This window comes from Mytilus galloprovincialis, chromosome 3 (genome assembly GCF_965363235.1).
Source record: "Mytilus galloprovincialis chromosome 3, xbMytGall1.hap1.1, whole genome shotgun sequence".
NCBI lineage: Eukaryota > Metazoa > Mollusca > Bivalvia > Mytilida > Mytilidae > Mytilus > Mytilus galloprovincialis.
This window is the reverse complement of record NC_134840.1, coordinates 46,905,908-46,931,916: the sequence shown is the minus strand read 5'-3', so window position 1 is coordinate 46,931,916 and position 26,009 is coordinate 46,905,908. Positions and strand designations below refer to the sequence as shown.

General features: G+C 31.7%; 1 protein-coding gene across 1 annotated transcript; it reads left to right on the top strand.

Annotated features, from left to right (window-relative positions):
* Window positions 1-25,216, top strand: LOC143066265 (uncharacterized). The gene is made up of 10 exons (XM_076239259.1): window positions 1-109; window positions 8,182-8,441; window positions 9,024-9,167; window positions 15,386-15,521; window positions 16,172-16,333; window positions 16,809-16,957; window positions 18,298-18,462; window positions 19,720-19,760; window positions 21,301-21,414; window positions 25,155-25,216. Exons 1-10 carry the CDS (start codon window positions 2-4, stop codon window positions 25,214-25,216), a joined length of 1,341 nt encoding a protein of 446 aa, XP_076095374.1. The 5' UTR covers window position 1.
* The last annotated feature ends 793 nt before the right edge of the window (window positions 25,217-26,009 follow it).

The following is a 26,009-nucleotide window of genomic DNA, read 5'->3' as shown; positions in this document are numbered from 1 at the left end:
AATGGAGCCAAAGGTTGTCCTGTTTCTTGGAATAATTCAAAACTTACTCTTTGTAAAAGCATCTTTTCTCGGTGGTACGATAAGCTGGAGAGTTATTCCTCATCATAATGTAAGTATAGATGGGACAAATTGATAAATTATGAAGTTGTATGTAACATTTTTTTTCGCTTTTATGCCTGTTATTAAATTTTATCTAAGAACTATCTTAAGAAAGGATGACTACATGGAGGGACAAAAATTCAAAGTGGTGATATTTCACAAGCATAAACTTATTACTACTTAAACTTAAATTTACTGATATTGGTGCAACTTAATACAGTCCAGAAGGGAATATTTTGAGCAGTACTTGATATCCCAAGTCATGCAGTTCTAAATATAAAGAAGTTGTGTTCTTTTTTTTTATTTGAAATTAAGTTGTGAAATTTAAAAAAAAATTTATAATCCCACCTTGCATGATCAAACCAAAAAAAACAAACACATAATATATCAATGATTTATTAAAATTCTGTGCTAAGATCTGTACTTTTGTAAAAACAATTGATGAGTCATTTTTATTCGTTAATTGTTTTACAGAAACATTAATAAAAACTACGGTTCAAATAAAATATGTAAACCACCATGACTTTATCGGCGGTAAACGTCATCATGAGCAAACGTCATAAGAGAGCTTTGGTGTAGTGGCTAGCGCATAGGACTACTAACACAAATGTTCCTGGTTCGATCCCCGCATCGAGGAAAAATTTCAGGGACTAAATGTTTATCTTTGCCTTGACGTTTGAAGTGAGATTCAAAACAAACCGGACATAGCTTTATAATATAGTTAATTGCTGCCTTAGTTTGCTATTAATAAATATTGAAATGTGCATTATTATTAAGTGCAATATCAGTATTTAGTTCAAATTTAATCTTGGATCAGTCCTAGTTCTATCTTATTCATTCAAATGACGTATTTTTTTCATTTTTTGATGATCTGTTTTACAAATTCAAATTACGTCATCATTTTTTTGTCATTTTTTACAATTTCAAATATGACGTCACTTGGCGTTGAGGTTTAAACATATTCGGATGTGTCTACATATTGTGTTGCAAATGTCTGGGTATGGTAATGTATTTCAGTTGTTTCCTGTAATTAGTTAATATTTCAGTTCTATCATGTACAGCTTTTGTTTATTAATTTTATAAATTTACTGTTTGCAAAAGTATAAATTATTCTAAATGATAAGGATGTTCTGGTAACTTACAAAAAAACCTGGCCGTTTTTGGCACAACTTTTTTGATCTTTTGGTCCTCGATGCTGTTCGACTTTGTGCTTGTTTCGGCTTTCAAACTTTTGTATCTGGGCATCACTAGTAGATCTTGTGTGGATAAAATGCACTTCTGGCGTATTAAAATTTTCAACTTGTTGCCTTTTGTTGGCTGTTGTTCGTGTGTTTCTTTGTCAATTGTATTCTCCAATTTATTTATATTGTAGTCCTGTGGTGTTGAGTTGTCATCTTAATGTTATATTTCACATGGCTATAAAAGGGGAGGTTTGGCATGCCACAAAACCAGGTTCAACTCGCCATTTTTTTCTTTAAAAATGTCCTGTACCAAGTCAGGAATATGGCCATTGTTATATTATAGTTCGTTTCTGTACGTGTTACATTTTAACGTTGCGTCGTTTGTTTTCTCTTATTTTTGAGTGTAAATTCATATTGCGATAAGACGTGTCACGGTACTTGTCTATCCCAAATTCATGTATTTGGTTTTGATGTTATATTTGTTATTCTCGTGGGATTTTGTCTGTTGCTTGGTCCGTTTCTGTGTGTGTTACATTGTAGTGTTGTGTCGTTGTTCTCCTCTTATATTTAATGCGTTTCCCTCAGTTTTAGTTTGTTACCACGATTTTTTTTTTGTTCATGGATTTATGAGTTTGAACATCGGTATACTACTGTTGCCTTTATTTGACAGCTTTTGTGAGTAGGGTCTTTAGACACGATGATAGTCCGTCAGAAGGGGACGATAAATGTCTGACCAGTGTTAAGAGAGGGCCATATCTCTTGCACGTAAAAGACACCCTTTTAGATTTCTAAAAAGAGCAGGCAAATGCCGCAACACGAGCTGCGTATGTTTCCAATCAACTAGAGTTCACATTCAGTTTAAAGGGGCTCATGTTGCTGATATTAGTTTTATGTGTAGTGATTGATCTAGTATATATCCCATGTACCTTTATTTGATTTCGTTTTTTTCTTACTGTTGATTTTTATATAATATCAAAAAATACAAATTTTGTCTACGCTGTGCACAAAATAGTAAAAAAATAGGACAAAAACGGTGTATATTCAATATGAATATTTAGCGCATTTGCAGTCTTACTTTAGTCTATAAAATGTACAAAACAACACCAATATTGAAATATTATATTGTGTTTTTGAAAATATAATATTCACAAATGTGTCACTTGAAAATTAAGCCCTCAGGGTTACTCTTGTCATTCACTTGGTGTTTGTCAAATTGTTTTTACACCAAGTAAAAAGGTTGATCTTTTTTGTGTTTATCTTATAATTCATTGGCATAATTTATATTAATTTTGACAAAATGAACGTAGCTTTGATATAACTTCTATTGTGTATTTTTAATCACATATGTCATGATATTTCATACCGAGCTAAATCTACTGACTTAAAGATCTTAAAAACAAATTTTAAACTATGGATTTCCTAATATAACAATTTCAAGAAAGTTTTTATAATTTCGAAGATTGGATATATTAAGCATGGTTAACCAAGATTCTTATGGCAATTTTATGTAGGTTAGGATTTTTCTTTATTTTTATTAATGACTACTCCAACAGTTTGATAAGGAAAAAGGACTGAAACCCCGAATAGTTGACATAACAATATGTCGGTATCTCAGCTCAATATCGACATGCTTTCCTGGTCTTAAATCTTTATATAACAGTAAAGTCATCTGATAAGTGTTAACTGATAAACCGATTGTGACATCTTGACTGAGTGTTATATGCATGACTGGTGATGTATGCATTGACTTAGACGCTAACACTGCCGACGCTCTCGGTTTCGGTCACTTTAGAGTTCATGTGATGCCCTCAGTTTTTGTTAATTACCTTTTTGGTCATGATTGTTACGTCTATTTGCCGTCTGCTTAAACATATTTGCTACAATCAACAAGTTATGCGACTGATCGAAAAAAAATTGACCAATAGTTATTCAATATATAAAAGAAGATGTGGTATGATTGCCAATGAGACAACTATCCACAAAAGACCAAAATGACACAGACATTAACAAATATAGGTCACCGTACGGCCTTCAACAATAAGCAAAGCCCATACCGCATAGTCAGCTATAAAAGGCCCCGATAAGACAATGTAAAACAATTCAAACGAGAAAACTAACGGCCTTATTAATGTAAAAAAAATGAACGAAAAACAAATATGTAACACATAAACAAACGACAACCACTGAATTACAGGCTCCTGACTAAGGACAGGCACATACATAAATAATGTGGCGGGGTTAAACATGTTAGCGGGATCCCAACCCTCCTCCTAACCTGGGACAGTGGTATAACAGTACAACATAAGAACGAACTATAAAAATCAGTTGAAAAAGGCTTAATTCATCAGATGGACAAAATATTTGCTATTGAACAGGGTTTTCTTTATCAGATTTCAAATTAATTTTTTATGTAGTATTTTTTGGAAAATGTCTGCATTACTCATAATATATGTAAAGTTTTCCAAATATATATTAAAAACTTTACATTCTTTATATCAAACTATATTCAGCACACCTTTATCTTGTCTTCCATAACATCTAAATAAAACATAACCCGTGTTTACATTGTTCGTGTCTGGAGTCTTATCCACGAATACTGCAGGGGTTTATTAACGATTATTTCTTTATTCAAGTGATGTCAAACAAAATTACATATATTTAATAAATCTGTTCATCAACAAAAATGACAAATAATCTCTTTATTTACAAACACGAATGGCCTTAAAGATAATATCAATCACACCAATCTATCAAATGTAAAATTTTCATTTCTAAATTCGTCATATTATTTATCAAAATTATCAAGAAATGACAAATCAGGGCGAATACTTCTTCCTTTTTTTGTTGTGGTCAGACACTTAATGCATTCTTGTATATACATGCATTTCTAACGGGTATTTTTATGGTATAATACCTGAAGTAATAACTATAACAATTCCGAAATTGAGCAGTATTTGGCACAACTTTTTGCAATTTTGGATCCTCAATGCTCTTCAACTTTGTAAATATTTTGATATGCGCGTCACTGATGAGTCTTATATAGACGAAACGCACGTCTGGCGTACTAAATTATAAAGCTGTTTTATTGTGAAATCATGTGGCGTTTGCACTAAAAACCGTTGCATATAAGTACGCTTTATTACTATCACATAGGCGTTCCCGACGGAGGATGTCGCCAGTATTCATTACTTCAGTACCGGCATGCATAAATTAATTTTATGAAGTGCATATTTTCTGTAAATTTCAAGTTCATGAATTATGTGATTGTACCAAATTAAGGTAGCAAACCCATCGAACGGGAAATGTATGATATGGTTTCCGTGAGTAAAATGCGTATTTCGAGTAAGCTTATAAGATATATAAAGCATATTATTTTTCCTTCTTTAAAAAAACATTTTGTATCGAGCGAAACTGATGAATATAATTTAAACGACTAATCAGAAATAGGAGAATAAAAAGGTACGCAAGACGTGAGTTTCTTGATATAAGACTAGTCAATGCTCGAAGGCGAAAATCGAGTTGCCAAGCATTACAAAACGAAATTTCCAAAAGCTGTTTTCTTTTCTACATATGGAAATACCTGTACCAAGTCAGGAATGTGACAGTTGTTTTCATTCGTTAGATGTTTTTGAGCTTTTGATTTGCCATTTTGTAAAGAAATTTCCGTTTTGTATTTTCCTTGGAGTTCGGTATTTATTTTTTTTTACTTTCCACTAGGGTCGGTTCCGCGACCAGTGTCCTTTAAATACCCGAAGGTACAAATTAATCTAATAAAACAATTGCTGCTTTACTTATTTTATCAAAATAAATACTTCGTCTGTCAGATACACCCATTAAATATGAAAGGTATGTAAAACAAATGTTGCAGCTCATTCAATCTTTTTTTACCTTAGATTTGACTGTTCTGTGTATGTTCTTCCATTTATAGGCTCTTTTGCGTGAAAGGAAATCTGAATGATACTTTTGTAAGGGAATGGTCATTAATTATCAGCTGAGGGGGTCGGTTCAAATTTTTCACATAAATTTTTGTGTTGGCACCCCCCCCCCCCATCATTCTTAAAAACCATATAATGACCCCCCCTAAGAACAGAGTTTGAAAAGTTTGACCCCCCTCGAAAAAAAAATTCCTATCAATTAATAGTTGTGAGAAGATGATGACTACCAGCTTCATTGTAACAGGCTTTGAGAAACCCAGAGTATAACAAAGAGTTTTTCTTCTTGATTTTTTTTTCTAAAATAAGAATATCTGAAATGTGTATGTAGGACTTGAAAATTGACAAAATAAGCATTTAAATGAGAAAAAAATGTATTGTTATTTAACTTGAACATCCATGTACAAAATGAAGTCATAGTCTATACATATTGTTATCCTAACTTTGAAAATGCTTATCCTTAAATAGTAAAGCTATCAAAGGCACTATATGCCAAATATGTTTATATACATAAGCATGTGCTAATTAAAATTAATGGGATGACGAAAAAAGAAGAAAAAAAAACACAGAAAATTCATTAATCCAATTTATTTTCCTACAACTACTAATTCTACAAATTTCATATAGATACACTTTCAATAATGATTTCATTTTCTATAATAAATAAATGTACATTTGCTGTCACAGAATTATTTGTAAATGAACAAGATAAAATATTTTTGAAAAAAAGATGAAACATTTCTTGGATTTTAATTTTTCTCATTATATAGTTATTTGTATTGCAATCCTAATCACAGGCATTTGTCTCTGAATTCTTTTTTTTTTTACCTTTATACCTTTTACTTAGGTATTAAGGAAAACAAATCAGGATCCCAATATAGAAAAAGCAACTGGAATAACACATTGCAAATATCACTAATTTTTATTTCAGGTGGAATTGTTTTTCAAAATCATAAAGTGTATTGTTTTGTTTGTGTGAATGCAATGGTGCCCATTAAGTATTCTTGAAAGGGGTGTAAGGAATAAAGAAGAAGGGTCAAATTAACAGAAAAAGGAAAAAAATAAAGAATAGAAAAATAGAAAAAAATAAAGAATAGAGAATATTAGGGGTTAAAATATAAAGAACAGAGAAAAAGGCAATGATAATAATTTCATAAAATAATTATAAGATATTTGTTGTATTCTGATTAAATGGCTCATGAAGAGCAAAGTAATTTATTACAATGATTTTTATAATTGATATAATAATGTTGACATAAATCATAAATATGAATTTAACTATTTCAATTCTTAAATGTTAAACCACAGCCAGATCAGAGCCATACACACAAAAAGGCATAACAATATATCTATTATTAATTACCAAATGATTTACAGTGACTTGACTGTTAGTGTTGCTATTCACCAATTGCAACTCATTCAAAATGTTGACCCAATTGCAATTTGTTTTATTAAATCAAATTGTTCAACTGGTCAAAAATTTGAACAAACTGTTCAGCCAAAATGTGAAAGTGCAAAGTGATAAAATAAATCATACTTACAATCCTATAAGTCTGTAACTCCACTGTATTGTTGTATTTCCTAAATCAGTCTATCAATCTGTATAGTTATATTATTGCCATTACCATACTAAAGGTGAACTGTTTTATTTTGAATTGCTATAAAAATGTCAAAACTAAGCTTTTATAGAGTTTTTCTTTCGAAAAGTATTCTATATTTATAAGAATCACACACTATGTGAATAAAAACATTTCATATTCAGTAAAATATTTGAAATTGCAATATGTTTGTAGGAAGGGGAGATAATCGCTTTTTGGTTTCAAAAAGTCTTTATTCAAAAGAATAGTATTTTAGGTTATCTCCCCAAGGAAGCATATTGTTATTTCATACATATTTTACTGAATATGAAATGTTTTTATTCACATAATGTGTGATACTTATAAATATAGAATACTTTTCGAAAGAAAAACTCTATAAAAGCTTAGTTTTGACATTTTTATAGCAATTCAAAATAAAACAGTTCTCCTTTAGTATGGTAATGGCTGTAATATAACTATACAGATTGATAGACTGATTTAGGAATTACATCAATACAGTGGAGTTACAGACTTATAAGATTGTAAGTATGATTTATTTTATCACTTTGCACTTTCACATTTTGGCTGAACAGTTTGTTCAAATTTTTGACCAGTTGAACAATTTGATTTAATAAAACAAATTGCAATTGGGTCAAGATTTTGAATGAGTTGCAATTGGTGAATAGCAACACTAACAGTCAAGTCACTGTAAGAATATACCAAATGATTCAAGAATATACACACCTTCTATCTCAAAAATGGCATCGAAATGATTTAAACACTATAGAAAGTTGAATATGCTTGTTCAGAAACTTTAACAACTCATTGTTTCCAGTGGTCAAAACTAGGTCAAAATGTTTCTTAATCTTTTGATTGTAAATTTACACATCCTATGGATAATGAACCATAACAGATGACTGTGATATATAAAGGAGTGATCAGATTCACTACCTTGAGAGATTAGGCATCCTGCTGGTGCTTTACACTATCAAAGATTTAATAATGACAGACACTATTTCATAGAATGCACACCATGCACACTCACTTCAATATCCTTAACAATTTATATCTGTATATACTAGTCAGACATAAAAACATTTAACAATGTGACCCCCCCCCCGCCCCATAAAAAAATATTTGTTGATGGTAACCCCCAAGTGGTATGCCAATGACTCCACCCCCCTTAAAATGCACCGACCCCTCAGCTGATAAATAATGACTGTTCCCTAAATACCAGCTAAAATAAATTTGTCTTATATTTTGTTGTCCATTCGTTTGATGTGTTTCATCCTTTGATTTTGACATTTGAAAAGGGACTTTCCGTTTTGAATTTTCCTCAGAGTTCAGTATTTTTGTGATTTTATTTTTCAATAAATTATGGAATTTTTGCAGACAATACAGTTTATATGTAGGACAACATACGAGAAAAGCACAGGTCCTTGTGGGAATCCTTGTTTGTCGTCAGATAAAGGAAAAACTAAACCATCCAGTATCTTTGACAACATTTTCTGGCAATATGACAATGGAACGATCACAGATACGAAGTACAATCTTAACTATATTTTGACCACAGTCAGCAATACTCCATCATACGAACAGGGAGAAAACAAGTTTTTGATTCCCTTGTCAAACGTATCCAGATTTACGTTAAGGTATGATATTGACATGCACTGTTTAATGTTGAAACGTCAATCTAACAACAACAACAAAATTAAAATGCAATTTGATATATGTCATTTAGAAAGCACCAAAACAAGACAAGTTTACTAAAAATGACAATTTATTCAAATTATTCAACTTTACTACGACAATAACTGAAATTCTGATATCTTTGTGAAACAAATAAAAATTGTTAATATTTTCAGCACTTTTTTTCAACTGCTTCACTTCTAACAATGCTTTAATAGATACCAAGACCTTGATATTTAATAATTTTCACATCAACTTCACAAATGATACACGTAGGCCTTGAAATACACATTATTGTCAATATGATGGAATTTTATGCGACTGCCAAAGTGAGAGGTTTAACAAGCTATAAAACTGGTTAAATTCACCATTTTGACATAAGAAAATGCCTATTCTAATTCAAAGAATGTAAGTCATGTTACAGTCCATTCGTTTAATGTGTTTTAGTTTTTGATTTTGCCATTTATTCGGTACGTTTCGTTTTGAATTTTTCTTCGGAGTTCTGTATTTTTATTATTTTATTTCTTATACTCGTATGTTTTTAGGCTGAATAATATTTCATGGATATTAACGGGTACTGCCAAAGCTCCGGCTAGTGTTGCGCTGAAGATTACAGTTAACACATATATTAGAAATGATACCAATATGCCAAATGCTAGTCCTATATCTGCACTGGCACCATATATAGGGTAAGTTTCCAGTTCGTATAAAATAGTTAAATCAATTTATTACAGTTAAAATATTGAAGCATGCAATCCAAGAGTTTAAATGCCTTGCTTGCTAACTTTGTTTGGTTGTTAGCTCATGCATTGTAATTAAGATTGACACCTTAATTCAATGTATAGGTCGAGCATAACAGTCTGTTTACTTTACAAGAAAGTTTGATTGGTCAATGAATATTAAATTTGTTTGCAATATAATATCCATTGTTCAATCAACTCTTTTTTATATAGTAAATAAACTGTCACTCCGCCTCTCCATTGAAAAAAAAAATGGACTACAACAGTTATGAGTAGAGGTAGAATTTTACCGTATGTGGTTTGAATTTATAGCATTAATGGAGTATGGAGGAGATATTATTAGAACATTTTTTATATAGTATTTTTAAATAACAGAATGTTTTAATTTTTGCTTGTTAATGAATGAACAGTAATTAGTTAAAAGAATATAAAACCGTTATAATTATGATATTAAAACACATTTGTCATGGTTATAAGACGCTAATATATTCTAAAGATTTTGGAAAGAGGCACGATAAATTTAGTGCCATTGTAAACATTTGGTTTAAGAAGAAATTTCTTGAAAAATGAAAATACTAGTAAGAAATGATAGAAAGATTTAAAAATGTTTAGGCCGTTTGTATGAATTTGTAAACCGGATTAGTTTTCTTCTCTTTATCGCTGTACGATTTTTGAACAGCGTAATACTACTGCTGCCTTTACACGGCCGACACTCGGCTAACCGAGAGATAGGTCGGTTAATCTATATTGAGTATGCGGCTATATCAGCGGTTGGCCTGTTAATCGGGTTGGTTATACGTCTGTTAAGAGTAAAACGCACAATTTTAATATTAAAATCTATTTAATATACAGATTTTAGGTACATTATAAGAATCAAATCAAAAAAAGAAAAGTGTCTGACAAAATGATATATATCATAGAACACTTTCCAACTGTAAAAACATTTCATAGTCTGCGCAGTTTTCAGTAAAACTAAAAGGCGTCGCGCAAGTATGTAGTATTTATACTTATACGCATAGCAATTTTAGTAATGAAAGGCGACAAAAACAATTTTAGATATCATTTAAAGGACACAAAATCGTACTTTGGTTCTAAAATATAAATTGAAATTAGTAAATATTTCATAATTGTAATATTACGTGAGTAATACCACGTTTTAGTGAACATTATGGGAATAAAGTCTGTTAATGGGTTGGACAATTGAAATTGTGTCAGTTAAGAGTTATTTAGCCACGACAATAGTTGTGCTACCTTAATATTTTCCCTTTGAAAAAGTTAAGAATGAGATGCTCTTGAGTAACAAAAAATGACAATACGCTGCAACAGTATCCTTCTAGTAAGAACATTTTTATTTTGACTTCCTTTGCATTTTATTAAGGGGTGTGTCACTTCAATATATGGATATGGATTGCCTGCTGGAATATGCATGAATCTATTATTAACGTTTTCTTCAGCCTTAATTTTTGTGTCTGTTCAAAGTAGCACGTTCTCAAATCCGTCCAAAAGTGTCTTTCTAATACAACACAGGGTACATATAACATGTTGTCGTTCTCATATGCACATGATAATTGTCACTGGACGTTAAACTCTAAATCGTCAACATCATCCGATTGGTTCTTTTCTTCTATTACTGAATCATCTGTTGTTTACAAATCAGCCTAAAGAAGTAAATGGAAAGGAGCGAATGCAGCTACATTTGGTTATCTTAAGTTTTAATTCATTTTATTCCGTTTAGTTCCTTTCTACATAAGTGCAGAGGAGAACTGCAGTTGTCCGCATGTAAACTTTTAGCATTTATTACCAATATGAGTACATAGCAATCCGTTACTGTTTCAACACCCAGGGGTGTTTCATGTCTTTATTCTCAAACAGTTCTTATTTTTTTCTATCTTTTTTTATTAATGCATCACTTCCTACTGTCCTTATCTATTATTCTATATATTCTGTGTGTCCATCCAGATTCTTGTGTATACAATGAGGGTCCGGATTGGGGGTGTTGTTTATTTCTATATTCTTTAAATTGTCTGTTACTTTTCTCTACATTTTATTTTATCTTACTCATTATTATTTCTTTATTCTTTATATACTCTAGCATCCCAATATATTTTACTTACTGATGTTTTGTTACATTACGACGTTTATCTCTGATTTATATACTGGTTAATACCAATTTAGATACAAATGAGTGTCATTCATGACAACCTAAAAAGAATCCACATGATATATGCGACCATTCTTGGATGAAATCAATATGTATAGATTATAACATGCCCTTTTCTATATTAGCCCTGGTATCATCCCGAGACTCCCATATCGGCCTCGAGGCTTTAGCCGAGGGCCGATATGGGTCGGGGGATGATACCAGGGCAAATATGGAAAAACATGTTATAATCTTTTAGCTATTTATCACATATTTAAGTGTTGCAGAAAAGAGGGAAAAAAAGTTCAATTATAACAATTTAATGAAACATAACAGGTAAATCTTTAAAATTTATCCGTATCCGTAACAAATATGTGATAAGATATAAATATTAACACATATCTGAGAGGGCGATCGAGCAGATTGGGTCCCGAGAAAACATTGTCAACGGCGTCGAAGCCAAGGTTGACAATGTTTTTTCGAGGGATACCGATCTGCTCTATCACCCTCTCAGCTATGTGATATTTGATTTATTATTATGAATGTCCTATCATCATTTTCTTTAACAGATGAGTTTTATTATAAAGTCTTTTCTATGTAGTCACGTACTTGACAGCGTAACGGGTATTTGAAAAATCATCAGAAGTGAAGTAAATAGACAATAGTAGTGCATTGACTTGACATATAAACGACACAAGGATTAGGCCCGAAACGGGAAAAAAGCTCTGCTATCAAGAAAAAAAATATTTTCAATTGTTGTTATTTTGTTATTGTTATTTATTTTATTTAAATTTTGGGTAAAAACCCCTTTCAAAAGGCCTCATATCTGGCTGAGAAATATACATCACAATGAAAATGATGAAATGTACATCACCAGTTGAAACCCATCGATGGTGAACGAATGCGTTTAATATCAACAATAAGCATAACACACAATGATTTATAGGTTTTAAAGTAAAAATATTAACAAGTGAAATACGTTTTTCCCACAATTGTAAAAGAAATAAGTTTGAGTCGTTCCACGCTTCGTTGTATAGTAAATTAGAACTTTAAGCATTGTCTATAAAAATAACTTGATGTAGATTCAATTCATTGTCGTTTAAACTGTCGATTTTTGATTGGTCTAGCCGAGAGGGTGACATTCCAAAAAATTGTCACCCGCTCAGCCATGTGATAGAGTAAATTAACACCTTCGTATTAGGCAATCAAAATATGGCATTTTAACATGATGTATAATAATACTTTAATGAGGAGGGGCAAGGGGTTTAACTGTTATGCTGTTATGGGGTAATTTAATTCTTTGTTATCTGTTATTCTGAAAATATATTTACTGTTAGCTGTTATTGTCTTATTCCTTGTTAGCTGTTATAGGACTAGTATTTTCATTGTTATCTGTTATTGTGAGATTGTATTTGCTGTTAACTGTTATTGAAAATTGGAATGTTACCATTTTGACAGCCAATCTTAAGTAGAAATTGAAGAAAATTGAACATTGTGACTTGGATGGAGAGTTCGTGTCATTGGCACTCATACCACACATCTTCTTATTATCACTATTGGGGTATTTCCACTGGTGATATGGAGGTGACGTATTTGCAGAAGGATTCCAGTAACACATCAAATAATAAAATTGAGAATGGAAATGGGGAATGTGCCAAAGAGACAACAACCCGACCATAGAAAAAAACAACAGCAGAAGGTCACCAACAGGTCTTCAATGTAGCGAGAAATTCCCGCACCCGGAGGCGTCCTTCAGCTGGCCCCTAAACAAATTTATACTAGTTCAGTGATAATGATCGCTAACATATTTAAAAACAGTCGGGTCCATGACCATTCTAGTATACATTGTAATAAATTCCATTGTCTGTGAACATGTTTTTAGATGTATAATTTTGTACAAATTATAATTTGTTCAAAATATCGTTACAAATTATTGTTTGTTTTTTTTACTTTGTACACATTTTACTTACAAATTATAATTTGTATTTTGACTTTGTACACATTTTTTGTACAAATTATAATTTGTAAAAATAATAATTTGTATAAAATTTGACTAAAATTAACTTTTACAATAACTTATCATATGGATTTTGTTATATAAAAAAAAGCATTGATACACCGTATATAATTTTAATTCAATGATCAAATAATACACGTTAAATTGTACTGTTACACCACTGTACAAGGTTATATAGGGAAGGGTTTGGCACCAACTAACATGTTTAACCCCGCCACATTCTGTATGTGCCTGTCCCAAGTCAGGAGACTGTAATTTGGTTGTTTTCGTTCATTATATTGTAGATAAATTAGGCTGTTCAATTTCTCGTTTGAATTGTTTTTCGTTTGACATTTCAAGGCCTTTTATTTCTGCCTCGGACTACTACAGTATTGGTTTGAAAATTGCCTATAGTTGAAGGCGGTATAATGAGCTATAGTTGTTAATTTCTGTGTCTTTTTGTATCTTTTGGAGACTTGAGTTGTCTCATTGGCAATCATACCACATCTCCTTTTATACCTATTTACAAAATACAAAAATAGTATGTATCATTTGTTTGAGCATGTGAGAGAAATGTTGCCTTTGGGAATTACACTACATCTTTTGCTTTTAGAATTCACATTTAGAAGTGCTACTCCTCCTCTTTGTATTAACATGAAAGGGAACCCTAACTATCAATTTTTTAAAAGCTTTTTAAAACTGGTTCTTATAGTGAAAAGTGAAGCTCAGCAGCTGTTGCTGCAAATAAAGATATGTCTTTAACAGCTTCAATTTCATTTCTTGGCAAAATATCCTTTAAATCAGTGAATATATGTGTCTCTAGCTGTTAAGATCTGTTAAGGCCTATAGCTAGATCCATACAACCAGTTATATAATAAGATCTACTGTATTGGTCCTGGACCGGACTGATATTAAGATTTCATTTACTGTTATCTGTTATTGTCCCTTTTCAATTCCTTGTTATCTGTTTTAAGCCAAATCAATTTACTGTTTTGCTGTTATTGGAACCCCCCTTGCCCCCCCTTTTTATATTACACTTTTTTATATCAGTTTTCAATATTCATGGCCTAAATTCATTGTTCGTGTCAGTGTTTCCGTATATATTATGTTTTATTGCTCATGTGTTGTTTCCATATATTTTAGCCACTCGTCTTGACCCTACCCATTTGATCCGATAACACCCCATACAGCAATAAAATTATACGTTTATTGCCATTCATAACTCTTAACAGACCAATTAACAGACCGGGTTTTATACATCCGACCCATTAACAGACCAGGTTTTAAATAAAGATTGATTTATGTCACCAAAATACAGATTTTTGTGTAGATTTTTCACACAATGATATCAATTTGGTTGACAAACATAATGCCTGTCTTTGTTCGATGTTCAAAATATCGTATGTAAGTAAATTCAACCAACGTGTCTTTTTGTGTACATTTTGTGTGTGTAAAATGTGTATAAATTTATTGATGAGTAACACGCCTTTTCATTTTATAGATCGTACATCGAAGCTAGAAAAATAATAATTACCCCACTGGATTCAGTACATTGAATTGTTTTGTTAGACATGAATAATTTTTATGATAAACATATATTTAAAAAGTTATACAATGAAACATGCAGAATTTCTAATGATTTCCTCGATAACACCTGATTAACAGACTTTAGCCAACCCGATTAACAGACCCACCGCCGATATAGCCACATACTCAATATAGATTAATCGACCAATCTCTCGGTTAGCCGAGTGTCGGCCGTGCTTTATAAGATAAATTTTAAATGGTCCTAACGACCAGATATATTGCATCTTGAATGGATCATATATAATATTACTTTGATCTTTCTGATTACCTTAGCCGTATTTGGCACAACTTTTTGGAATTTCGGGTCCTCAATGCTCTTCAACTTTGTACTTGTTTAGCTTTATAACTATTTTGATCTGAGCGTCACTGATGAGTCTTATGTAGACGAAACGCGCGTCTGTCGTATTAAATTATAATCCTGGTACCTTTGATAACTAATTTCAGAATACAGCACAGTTGCCGTACAGTGATCAAAATACCTGTGATTGATCCGGATGATGACAGGGTCGGTTGCAGATGGGCAGAATCCCAAGACTGTGATCAGTCGTGTACTGACCTACCACATGCTGAATTAAATCAGGTACAAACAGATAATTGGTTAATATTTCCTTATTCAAATTTGCTTGGAATTCACTGATATATTGTTGACGTTTATGAAATGAGAAGACTTTCTGTAATTTTTCTCTTTATGAGATGTTAGACAATTCGAAATCCCCTAGAGTGACTTAGACTTATCTGGCACATTTTTGAATGTTTGGTTTGTAAAATTCTTCAACTTTATATTTCTTTTGGCCTTCCAATAATCATTGAGTCAAGTGTTACTGATGAGTCATATATAGACGAATTGTGCGACCGAGGCACTAAATTATAATTCCTGGTACCTGATGTGTTTTTCCTTCATAGTGGACAAAAAATTTCCAATCAACTTCATCAAAACTATTCAAATATTGCTTTGAACTTTGAAATGAAACAGTTAATTGAACCGTTTCAATGTTTTAAACTTTTGTAAGCAATTCGCATGTGAAACTGTATAAAGTACTTAACCCACAAAATCCATGATGATTGATAGTGCACAAATTATCATTAATCAACAGTATATATAAAGAGGAATAATAAAACAAAAATTCTCTAGAAAGTTCTTTGAAGTATAGAATAAAGGACGTTTTATTTTTGATATAGACTTTACATTAAATGACATGATTTTTTGTTTGTTCAATTCTTATCCTTCAGAAAGATTGTACGATAGAGCTTGACACTAATACTCGAAATGGTTACCGGCCTGGTCAAAAGTACCGTGTGACGTTAATGGCTGACGATTACCCAAGATATGATGTTTTCATGAATAATAAAATTATAACACCTCAACAAAAAATGAGTAGCACACCTGTACAGGTAAATATAACAGTTACAGAACTAATACCAAAATATAATATGGATAATGTTAGATATTCACTTGCAGGCAAGAGTATAAGATTATTGTTTGAATGAAATTTTGTAATAGCCGATATACATATGTTCATTATAAATGAAATATCAAATGAACCTGGGTTTCAGTATCTCGATATTATGTTTTAGCGTTTTTGTTTTTGTCGCCTGTAACATAGGTTTTATTTCATAAGTTGCCTTTTCCCGTGACTATTGTAATGTAGGCACATTTGTGAATTGAACTGATTGAGACATGATGTCACTGCTTTACTGATTAAAAATTGTGAAACTCTATTTAGAGCTTGACGTATGGCATAGAAACACTCTTTTGAATGCTGTCTCATAAATGTATGTCTTAATGAAGGTAAGGATAAAAAAAAGACAGACACACTTTTTACATTGTTTTATTTAGATGATATATTCTAATCTTTATTTCTTACAGTTTACTATACACATTGTAAATGGACCAACCAGTTGCAGTACTGGTATGAAATTCGTGGCATTGACATTACCTGAAAACATCCGAGTACCATACCCTCCAAATAGGCCACGTCTTATTAATGGTGTTTATCTGGAAACTCCAGATGTAAAGTATGTGTACACCTATTGTGAATTATGTGCACAACTCATTTAGTTATTAACATTGCAGCGTATTTATGTATCCCGGTCCTTAATAAAACTTTCAAAGACTACAAGGCTTTAAGTTTTGTACACCAGACGTGCGATTTGTCTACACAAACCGCATCAGTGGCGCTCAAATGAAAAAGGTTAAAGGATTAAATAAAGAAAGATTTTGAAGAGCATTTGGGACCTTACTGCGAAAGCTTTATTCAAACACAACTAAGGTTATCTTTTCCTTGGGTAGAACATCCTTAATATGTTTAAGAATAATGTTCCTAATAAAGGTAAATCAAGAAAAGCATTTCGACATTCATTAAGTGTTGATTTCAATTACGAATTATTCAAACAAAAAAAGCGGCGATTAAAGTATGGTGGTTAACCAGTTCAAAATTACTGTTAAATTAGTTAGATCAATTTGCAATTAAACTTGTACAATCCGATATGAAGTCATAAAATGTGAAAATCTTGTTCCTAAGAATACATCTACCCTTGTGGATGAAATTCCCATTTATGTATTTATAATCTAGTTAAACAAAGGAAGAAAACAAATATTTGATCTCTTAAAGGGACAATAGCTACGAGATATATAAAAAATCTAAAGTTTGATTTTTTTCTGTTCAATCAATAATGAAAGTGAAATAGTGAAATGATAATTCGCTTTTTGCAGCCAAAAAGGTTCAATTTTGTCAAATAATTTACGCTAAGAAACATTGATAATTAGTTATTCACTTGCAAGTGAATGAGTGAACCTCTTTAAATCCGTATTCATGTGAAATTCAATTTAACCCCTAGCTAGAGATTTACAACAAATGCATTGTACGTGTAGTAGCTGGTTATTTAAAGAAAAAGAATGTCAACAATGAAAGTGAAACTACGGTAAATCATTAGTTTACTAATTCGACGCACATAAAATCATTTTAATACGGTTAAAAACAATAAGAAACATCTATTTTTAATCTATAAAATAAAATCAAACAGACCCATAAAAATCAAATTGCACGTGTTGGTTTAATCTATTCATATCTTTATTTATGTTTACATCGCTTATATGGTCAACTCAGGTCAAATCGATAGTTAAATAGATGGCGTCTGGACTAAAATACACACGAAAAGAACCTAGACTATATATTATCTACCCCATGCTCTGTAAACTGTTTATTTTAGACTTTTGATAGTTTGGATAAACGTTTTACATTGTTATAAATCAAATATAAGAATTTGAGTCAAATCGGTGACCATGAATTTGACAGCTAGTGCCCCTTTAACAATATAAGTTTTTAAATATTTATTTCAATTGTTTGCCTTTTTAGCAAAACATCTTTTGTGGTTAGTTTATCTAAGGGATGTACATACCAGCAGCTACCAGATGACACTAGCAGAACAAATGTAACCCGACTTTACGAGGTTTGTAAAGTTACCCCTAGAGACATGATCGGGGATGCTTTATTTTGTGTCTGGGCTATGAATGGTTATGGGTAAGTTTAAAACAAATCATTATTATGTATAAACACACTCTTTCGCTTACTTTTTTAGCACACACGTGTCTATTCTTTCAATATCTGGGCACCCGATATGTTTTCACAATTATGGAAACATGAAAACCACACGCTATAAATTGCATGCGCCCGAAGCGCTTTTCTAGGATTTAACTTTAACAAGACCGCTCAAAGCAGAATGTTTGATAGCCAAGAATGTAAAATTACCGAAACAGTTAATTGAAGAGCTTTAAAAAAAAGCCAAATTCATCTAAGGTAAAATTTGACTGTGGGAGTTGAAAACTTAGTTTCTGTATATTTTTAAAATCTACAGAAGGGCAATTTTAACGAGGTTTATTATATATCATGTCAGCACAGAAGTACTGACTACTGAGATGATGATACCCTCGAGGACTGATAGTCTACCAGCAGAAGTAGTAAAATCTACCTCCGAATACCTTCTCGTGACAGTGTTTTCAATCTCATAATTTGAAGAAAACCTTACTTAATGCTTTTCTATATTATCATTAATTCATTTAAGATGTTTTTGTCGTGTTTATATCAACAAATAGAGCCAAAACATTGTTTAACTGAACATGTATAGTGGTTATGCTACCTAAATCGTTGTTTTGGCTAATTAGTTCTTTACTTGACAGTTTAATTCGATGTTGATTGGATATAAAAAGTAACATGCTACACTTCACATTATGAAAAACAAAGTGAAAAAGTTTCTACGGAAAATCTCTTTTTATTAACTTTTCATCAGTGAAAATCTGTTTTTATAAAGGTCAAATGTTAACATTATATGCTTTGGCTGCAAATATAGAAAAGTTTTCTAAATCGTGTCTATGGATTTCTCGTCATCAGATACGCTCAAACGACAATTATGAAAAGACATAAAAAATATTCGGAAGAACAAAAAAAAATCAAAAGAGCAAAAAAATAAGAAGGTAATTCACCATTACAGAAAAGAGTCACTCTAAAGAAGTTTCATTTTTCGTGTTAATATACCTTGAGTTAGCCTACAATCAACAGTCCTGATGAAAAATGTTTAGAAGTCAGTGCATGTATTCTTATGTCATTTTCTGACTCGCCACAAATTGAATTATCAGGAGTCAAATGCATTAAAGATTTGAACATGTATATCTTAAATGATATCTTATTTGAAATACAATATAATAGTGAAGTTTTATGCCATCATTATTATAAGGTTTCCTTTTTTTTAAAAAAAAATATATTTATATTATTTGTTTACAGTGTAACAAGTCAACCAAGATGCGTCGATGTTATTGTTGCTGGTAAGGTTTTATGTTCCCCCCATTATACTGATATACAAGTGGATGAGGTATATAAAGAGTTTTTCACCTTTTTGTTTCATACATATGCGGTTATTTTTTGATAAAAATGTATTGATGGAATTGATGAATAGATAGATGGATGTATACCACAAATGTCTTAATTTTAACCTCTGAGTGTTCGTTCCCTATAATGTCAATGGTGCGAAGTTATTTTAAAACGCAGGTGAAAACAAATATGGTCTTTTTTACACTTTGATTACTGTTAAAATAAATAGCATCCATTTAAGGGCATACGATACAGTTTTGATCCCATATTGAAATTTTGCAAACAATTTGCATAAAGGCTATTTTTTGCCTTATTTAATCAAATATGTTATAAAAGATATACCTGTATGTGCTACTTTTTGAGTATGATGAGGTCGAAATTTTATATTTTTGCTCAAAATACGGATTTTAGGACGTATTTTTCCTTTCGACAGAAATACATAACTTTTTTTGTTTTAAAAGATAAACACAATCTGGTTTTTTGTTTAATTATTTGTAAATTTTGTTTTATATAAATGTCCTTTAAATTTGTGCATTTTGTTTTTACAAATAAGTCATATTTATTAAATGTTCATGAATGTAGAAAAAGCATCATAGTTTGCGTGTATATTTATCAAATTAAAAAAATTGCACTATTTACGTTTTCGTGAAAAATTGCATACAGTATCCTCTTACGTAATCAAATCAAATGGCATTAAAAAAAGAGGGGTACATGAACTCGTTTTCAAGTTAAATCAGTTTGAATGATAAAAATCAGTCGAAAACTGCATCTTTTCCCGATAAGTCATGGTTTGACGTCGCGAAAATAACAATTTGCGTTAGCAACGTCATTACCTTCCCTGTAACTGTATCGTATGCCCTTAAGCGAAGCAAAAATACAGCAAAATAAGGTTGACAGAAATTTACAATGTACTGTGATGAATAACTGGTCAATACTAGTACAATGTTAGTGTATTATCAAACACCAATATTATTTAGACACCAACTGTTACAGTTCTCTGCCAAATTTTCAATTATTATTTTTCAAAAGTACTTATAGATTGAGTTTGTTTATTTGCAAGACAGGACTTCAAAAATATTCGAGCGTATCAAAATCAAAACATTAACTACGTTAATTCCAATTGCAAAATGTGTACTTCTACAGCTATACACAGATGTTTGAGTTTTCTACGTAAGTCAAAACCACAAAATTAACATTCACGTAGATTCGCATGGACTCTAATAGAAACGAGACCAGGGCATTGACAGGGCAGTCGTCGACAACTATGTATGAGTCACATAGAAAAAATGTGTTATTATGTTAACATGCAGTTGAATACTGGGGTTTTTTTTATTTAACTTTTGTCATATTTTTCGCCAATATATGACATTCATATCAACATCCAACCTAATTTGACATTTGAATTTTCAAAGGAAAATTACAATCTTATATGTGAAATGCTGAGTATCTAATCTCAGAATTTCAATGCATTATAAAAAAACACGTTGCTTTTAGGTCGAAATGAATGTTCTGCAGCACCATGCATGGGAAACGAAACATGCTACAATCTGTTTATGAGTCATTCATGTCGGTGTGAAAACGGATACAAACGTCCATTCTGTATACAAGGTTGGTAATAATTGTTCGTGTAATGGTTGTTCGTGTAATATTTTCCAATCATAAAAGCGTTGAATATCTTTCGCTTCTCTGCTTCAAGAGTTGAATAAAATGTATAAAATGATAGAGTAAACTAGTTTTTAAGTAATAAAAAATCAAATTCAGTCACATAGTAAGGTAGAATTCACCTACATAATTAAGACAACAGTAGGTTAACGATGTTCAAATATCGTTTTTAGACCAGAAAGAAACATATCAATGTAACAAAAAAAATAGGGTGCGTCGATATCACATATTCCTCGCGCTACGCATGCATCGTTCAACAATGTCACAATCCGGAACGAAACATAATCTGTAGAGTTACAAATCAAACGACATAACTGGTATCTGAAGATCTAAGATTGCAAAACATGTCGCTAGTGAGTTGAGACACCGACACATCATTTCATTCAACCAATTCGTGATGGTGGCTGTAAACTGTATTTAATGACAATTTGTGGCAATTCGTTGCTGTCGGGTTGACAGGCAAATCAGGTGTTTGTGCAAAAATCCCTTCTTTGTGTTATGGTACTATGGTGATTTTTGTATTCTTGTCTATCTTTTTTCCTCATGTTATTTGTCTATTTTACTTTTTTTGTTTCTTTGTTGACATTTTTGTTTGTTTTTATAGTATTTAAAATTAAAACACTATGTTGACTGTTATATCACTATTTTTGACATTTTTACCGACAAGTCCGTTTGTTTTGTTCACACATATATGTCAATATAAAGGAATTTATGCGACGGTCATACAAGCGAGAGATCTAGCCGACTATAAAGCCAGGTTTAATCAACCATTTTCTACATAAGGAAATGCATGTACCAAATCAGGAATGTGAAAGTTGCTATCCATTTGGTTGATGTGTTTGAGCTTTTGATTTTGCCATTTATTTAGGAACTTTCCATTTTGAAATCTCCTCGGATTTTTTTGTTGTTGTTATTTTGATTTTCAGTATGTTTTTTGAAATATTTTATTCGATCTAAAAAAATCATTTGGTTTTCCCCCTCATTATTTATGTCTCATTTTGATTACAGTAGATGTATAATTTCTTGCAAATATAATTTACAATATTTCAGATCTTATTCAAGTTTTTTTTAGCTAAATGAGTCGTAAAATTATTAAGATAAAATCTCAAATAAATTGTATTGAATGGAGTGTACATAGTATTACGGATTTTTATATTGTTTTCTATATATATTTTTCAGAACCGCTATATGTAATAGTAAGTAATATACATTATCTATTCATTAGTATCAAATGAAGCAATGAAAAAAAAATAACGGTTCATTTTTCAATAGTATAATCAAGTTATTATTTTTTTTATCTACACATTTCTACAACGTAGCTTAATTATTCATATGTATGCTCTATTTAAAACAACGGTCTTTTTTATTGTAAAATTGCATTTCAAGCAGATCTAAATGCAGCATAAAAAAGGAGGAATAGGCCATACAGCTTCTTAAAGGCACCAGAATTAAATTAAAAAATTGATATGTTTTAGGAACCTAAAACCACTATAACTATAGTAGCTGGGATAACAGTTGGCATCATTATTCTTTTACTGCTTATAACTGGACTGACATGGTATCTGTATAAAATTCATAAAGAATCGTCCCAAACAGGACCAGCTGGGCAAGAAACATGGGCTTCAAAACCAGGAATGTAAAACTATAAACGTAAAGGCAGACAATTATTGCAACGTTTTTATTATCCATTCAGAGCACATCGAGTTTATTGGCGTTTTTTGTAGGGTTCTTGTACCTCACTCTGTAATCTAATGTTTTGTAGACTTGTCTCTTTTACGTTTTTTTTTTGCCATTCTATTGTCTGATTTTCTTCGACTTATGAGTTTTAATGTCCCCTTCGTATCATCTCATTCGCATCTAATTGTTTTGCAATAATGAACTCAGATGTAAAAATAAATATGAAACCATATTTAAAGGACATAACCGATAAAAATGTTTCGTTCGGAAATTAGGACTAACAACAAATACTAGCATGTAATGACAACGAAAGCTAATTTAAAAGCAGGAAAAGTGACCATGAGAACTTTATTGCCAATATTAACATATTCAGTTGTGAACAACACCAACAAATGCTTGATTAAACAAAATAAAATAACGAACTCCGAGGAAAATTCTAAACGGGAGTTACTTAAGCAAATGGCAAAATCAAAAGCTCAAACACATCAAACGAATGAATAACAACTGTCATACCCCTGGCTCATCAATTTTCTGCTCAGACAATGAATTGTTTTAAAAGTCATAATTTGTAATCATGAGAGCAAGTCTAAAGGAAATTGATTGAATGTTAACGTCATCACTGGTGTCAAGGCAAGGTACACGACACATGTTAAAGGAAAGCCTTCGTCGGTTAACTTGAGAGAAATAAAATGTTCGTTACAATTTTAAAACTATCATTGACACCTTTATAAGATCGAAGGCGATGATTTATGAATTTTGTGACATCTGGAGGTCAAATAAGAGTAAATCACCAAATAGTTGAGCGATGCTTAATCATTTGATATACCAATAAACATAGGAATATAAAGAAAGTTTCACAAGCAAATGGTCAGTTCACCCTTCTGCTGCCCTGAGATCATCCCCGTTTTTGGTGGAGTTTGTGTTCATGAGTTTATAACCTTTACCGTTATGGAATAACCGTTTCACAGGTGATATCGGATATGTTCTTAATCCTTACGTCGTAACTACAATCCCCTTCCCTTTGCATGAATGTGACCTACCGAATTATACTATTTACCGGGTTTGTAATAACATCAGCAACATAACGGGTGCTACATGCTGAGCAGGATCTGCTTACTCCTCTAGAGCACCTGAGATCACCCAAAGATTTTGGTGGGGTTCGTGTTGTTTAGTCTAGTTTTCTATGCTGTGTCATGTGTACTATTATTTGTCTGTCTTTTTTCATTTTTAGCCATGGCGTTGTCAGTTTGTTTTAGATCTATGAGTTTGACTGTCCCTCTGGTATCTTTCGCCCCTCTTCTATAGAAATGCAATTTCATAAAGTAATTTGTAACCTGTTTATGTCGTTTTTCGTGTTTGTCACGATCTTGTCGCTCTCTCTTCTACTTGTGAGCCTTGGTTCACAATTCAGTTTCTACTATATTTCTTGAATAGTATAACGGTCTCTGCATGATTACATTTAGTCCTGCCTCACCGGCAGCTCTTGTTACGTCTTCACCCATTTTTTGTCAGTCCATTACACACAGATAGCACATCTTTTGTGTGATGTGCCAATTTTTGTTCACCATTATTGATACTTAAACCGTTTTGGAGATGTACACCTTTTTATGAATAGTTTAAATTCTTTGATGTGGAAGTTGTTATTTTCGTGCATGCTATAATGGTTATATTGTGTGTGTATTAAACACTCGAGATTAAACATCAAGTGTTTCTTTCTAACAGTGAGTGTACATGAACAATGATGTTCACCTTTATTTTAAACCCAGGTAACCCATTGTATAAGTGGTTTTGTTTTATGCCTGGTTAGTTTTTTGAAAAACTTACTCAACTTTGCATTTTGGGGCAAAAATGAGTGCTTATATATCCAAACTCGTAGGCTTTTTTTTTGGTCTTGTCTGTAGTGACATTTTAGATTTCAATGAACCTAATCTATGTATTACTGGTAAACTATTGAATTAAGGATTTCATTACTTCAAATCACTCAAAACCTATGCCAAATTCTTTCATAGATACAACGATTTGGTTTGGAAGTCCTGCTACACCTGTAGAAAACTTGTTACAAACAGGATAGCACATCTTGATTTTACAGTGATGTTTTTATCAATTTTGTAATCTGAGTAAGATCCCGGGAAACTTATCAATTGTAATCTGAGTAAGATCCAGGGAAACTTATCAACTGTAATCTAAGTAAGATCCAGGGAAACTTATCAACTGTAATCTGAGTAAGATCCAGGGAAACTTATCAACCCTTTAAACAAACTTGTCATAATTAAATCGTTGAATATTGTTTTAGGTGGTATGATGATTAATTATGTTACCAATAAATTAAAACCAACCTAAATATTTTTGTTATACACACATGAACATTCATAGTGCTTAGACACACTTATATTTTGTCATTGCACAAGGTCATGTTATTCGATTTTTTAAGAGCTGCTTTTGGCTTTGAGCTAATGGTTGTACTACAACACAACCATCTCATTGGCAATTATATAACATCTTTTTATTTTTATATGGCAAACTACTTTCCAAAATTTATTTAATAAAAGAGATCATGACACACTGACCCTTTTTGCAACTTTCAAATTTTTCTTTTACCTATTACACTTTTCATAATATAGAGACAATTAATGTATCTTCCCCATGTGTTAAATATACAGCTTTGGCCACCATGTTCACTGGCTGACATGAATATAAAACACAATTTTGAACTTCATACCCTAAGAATTTAGTTGAAATTGATATTTTAGTTTCAAAGAAGAAGATTTTTTAATGTTTAGAACAGATACAAAGCAATGGCTATAGCTCACATGACCTATAAGCCAAGGTGAGCTAAAAAGGGAAATAGTGGATCCCCCCATTGA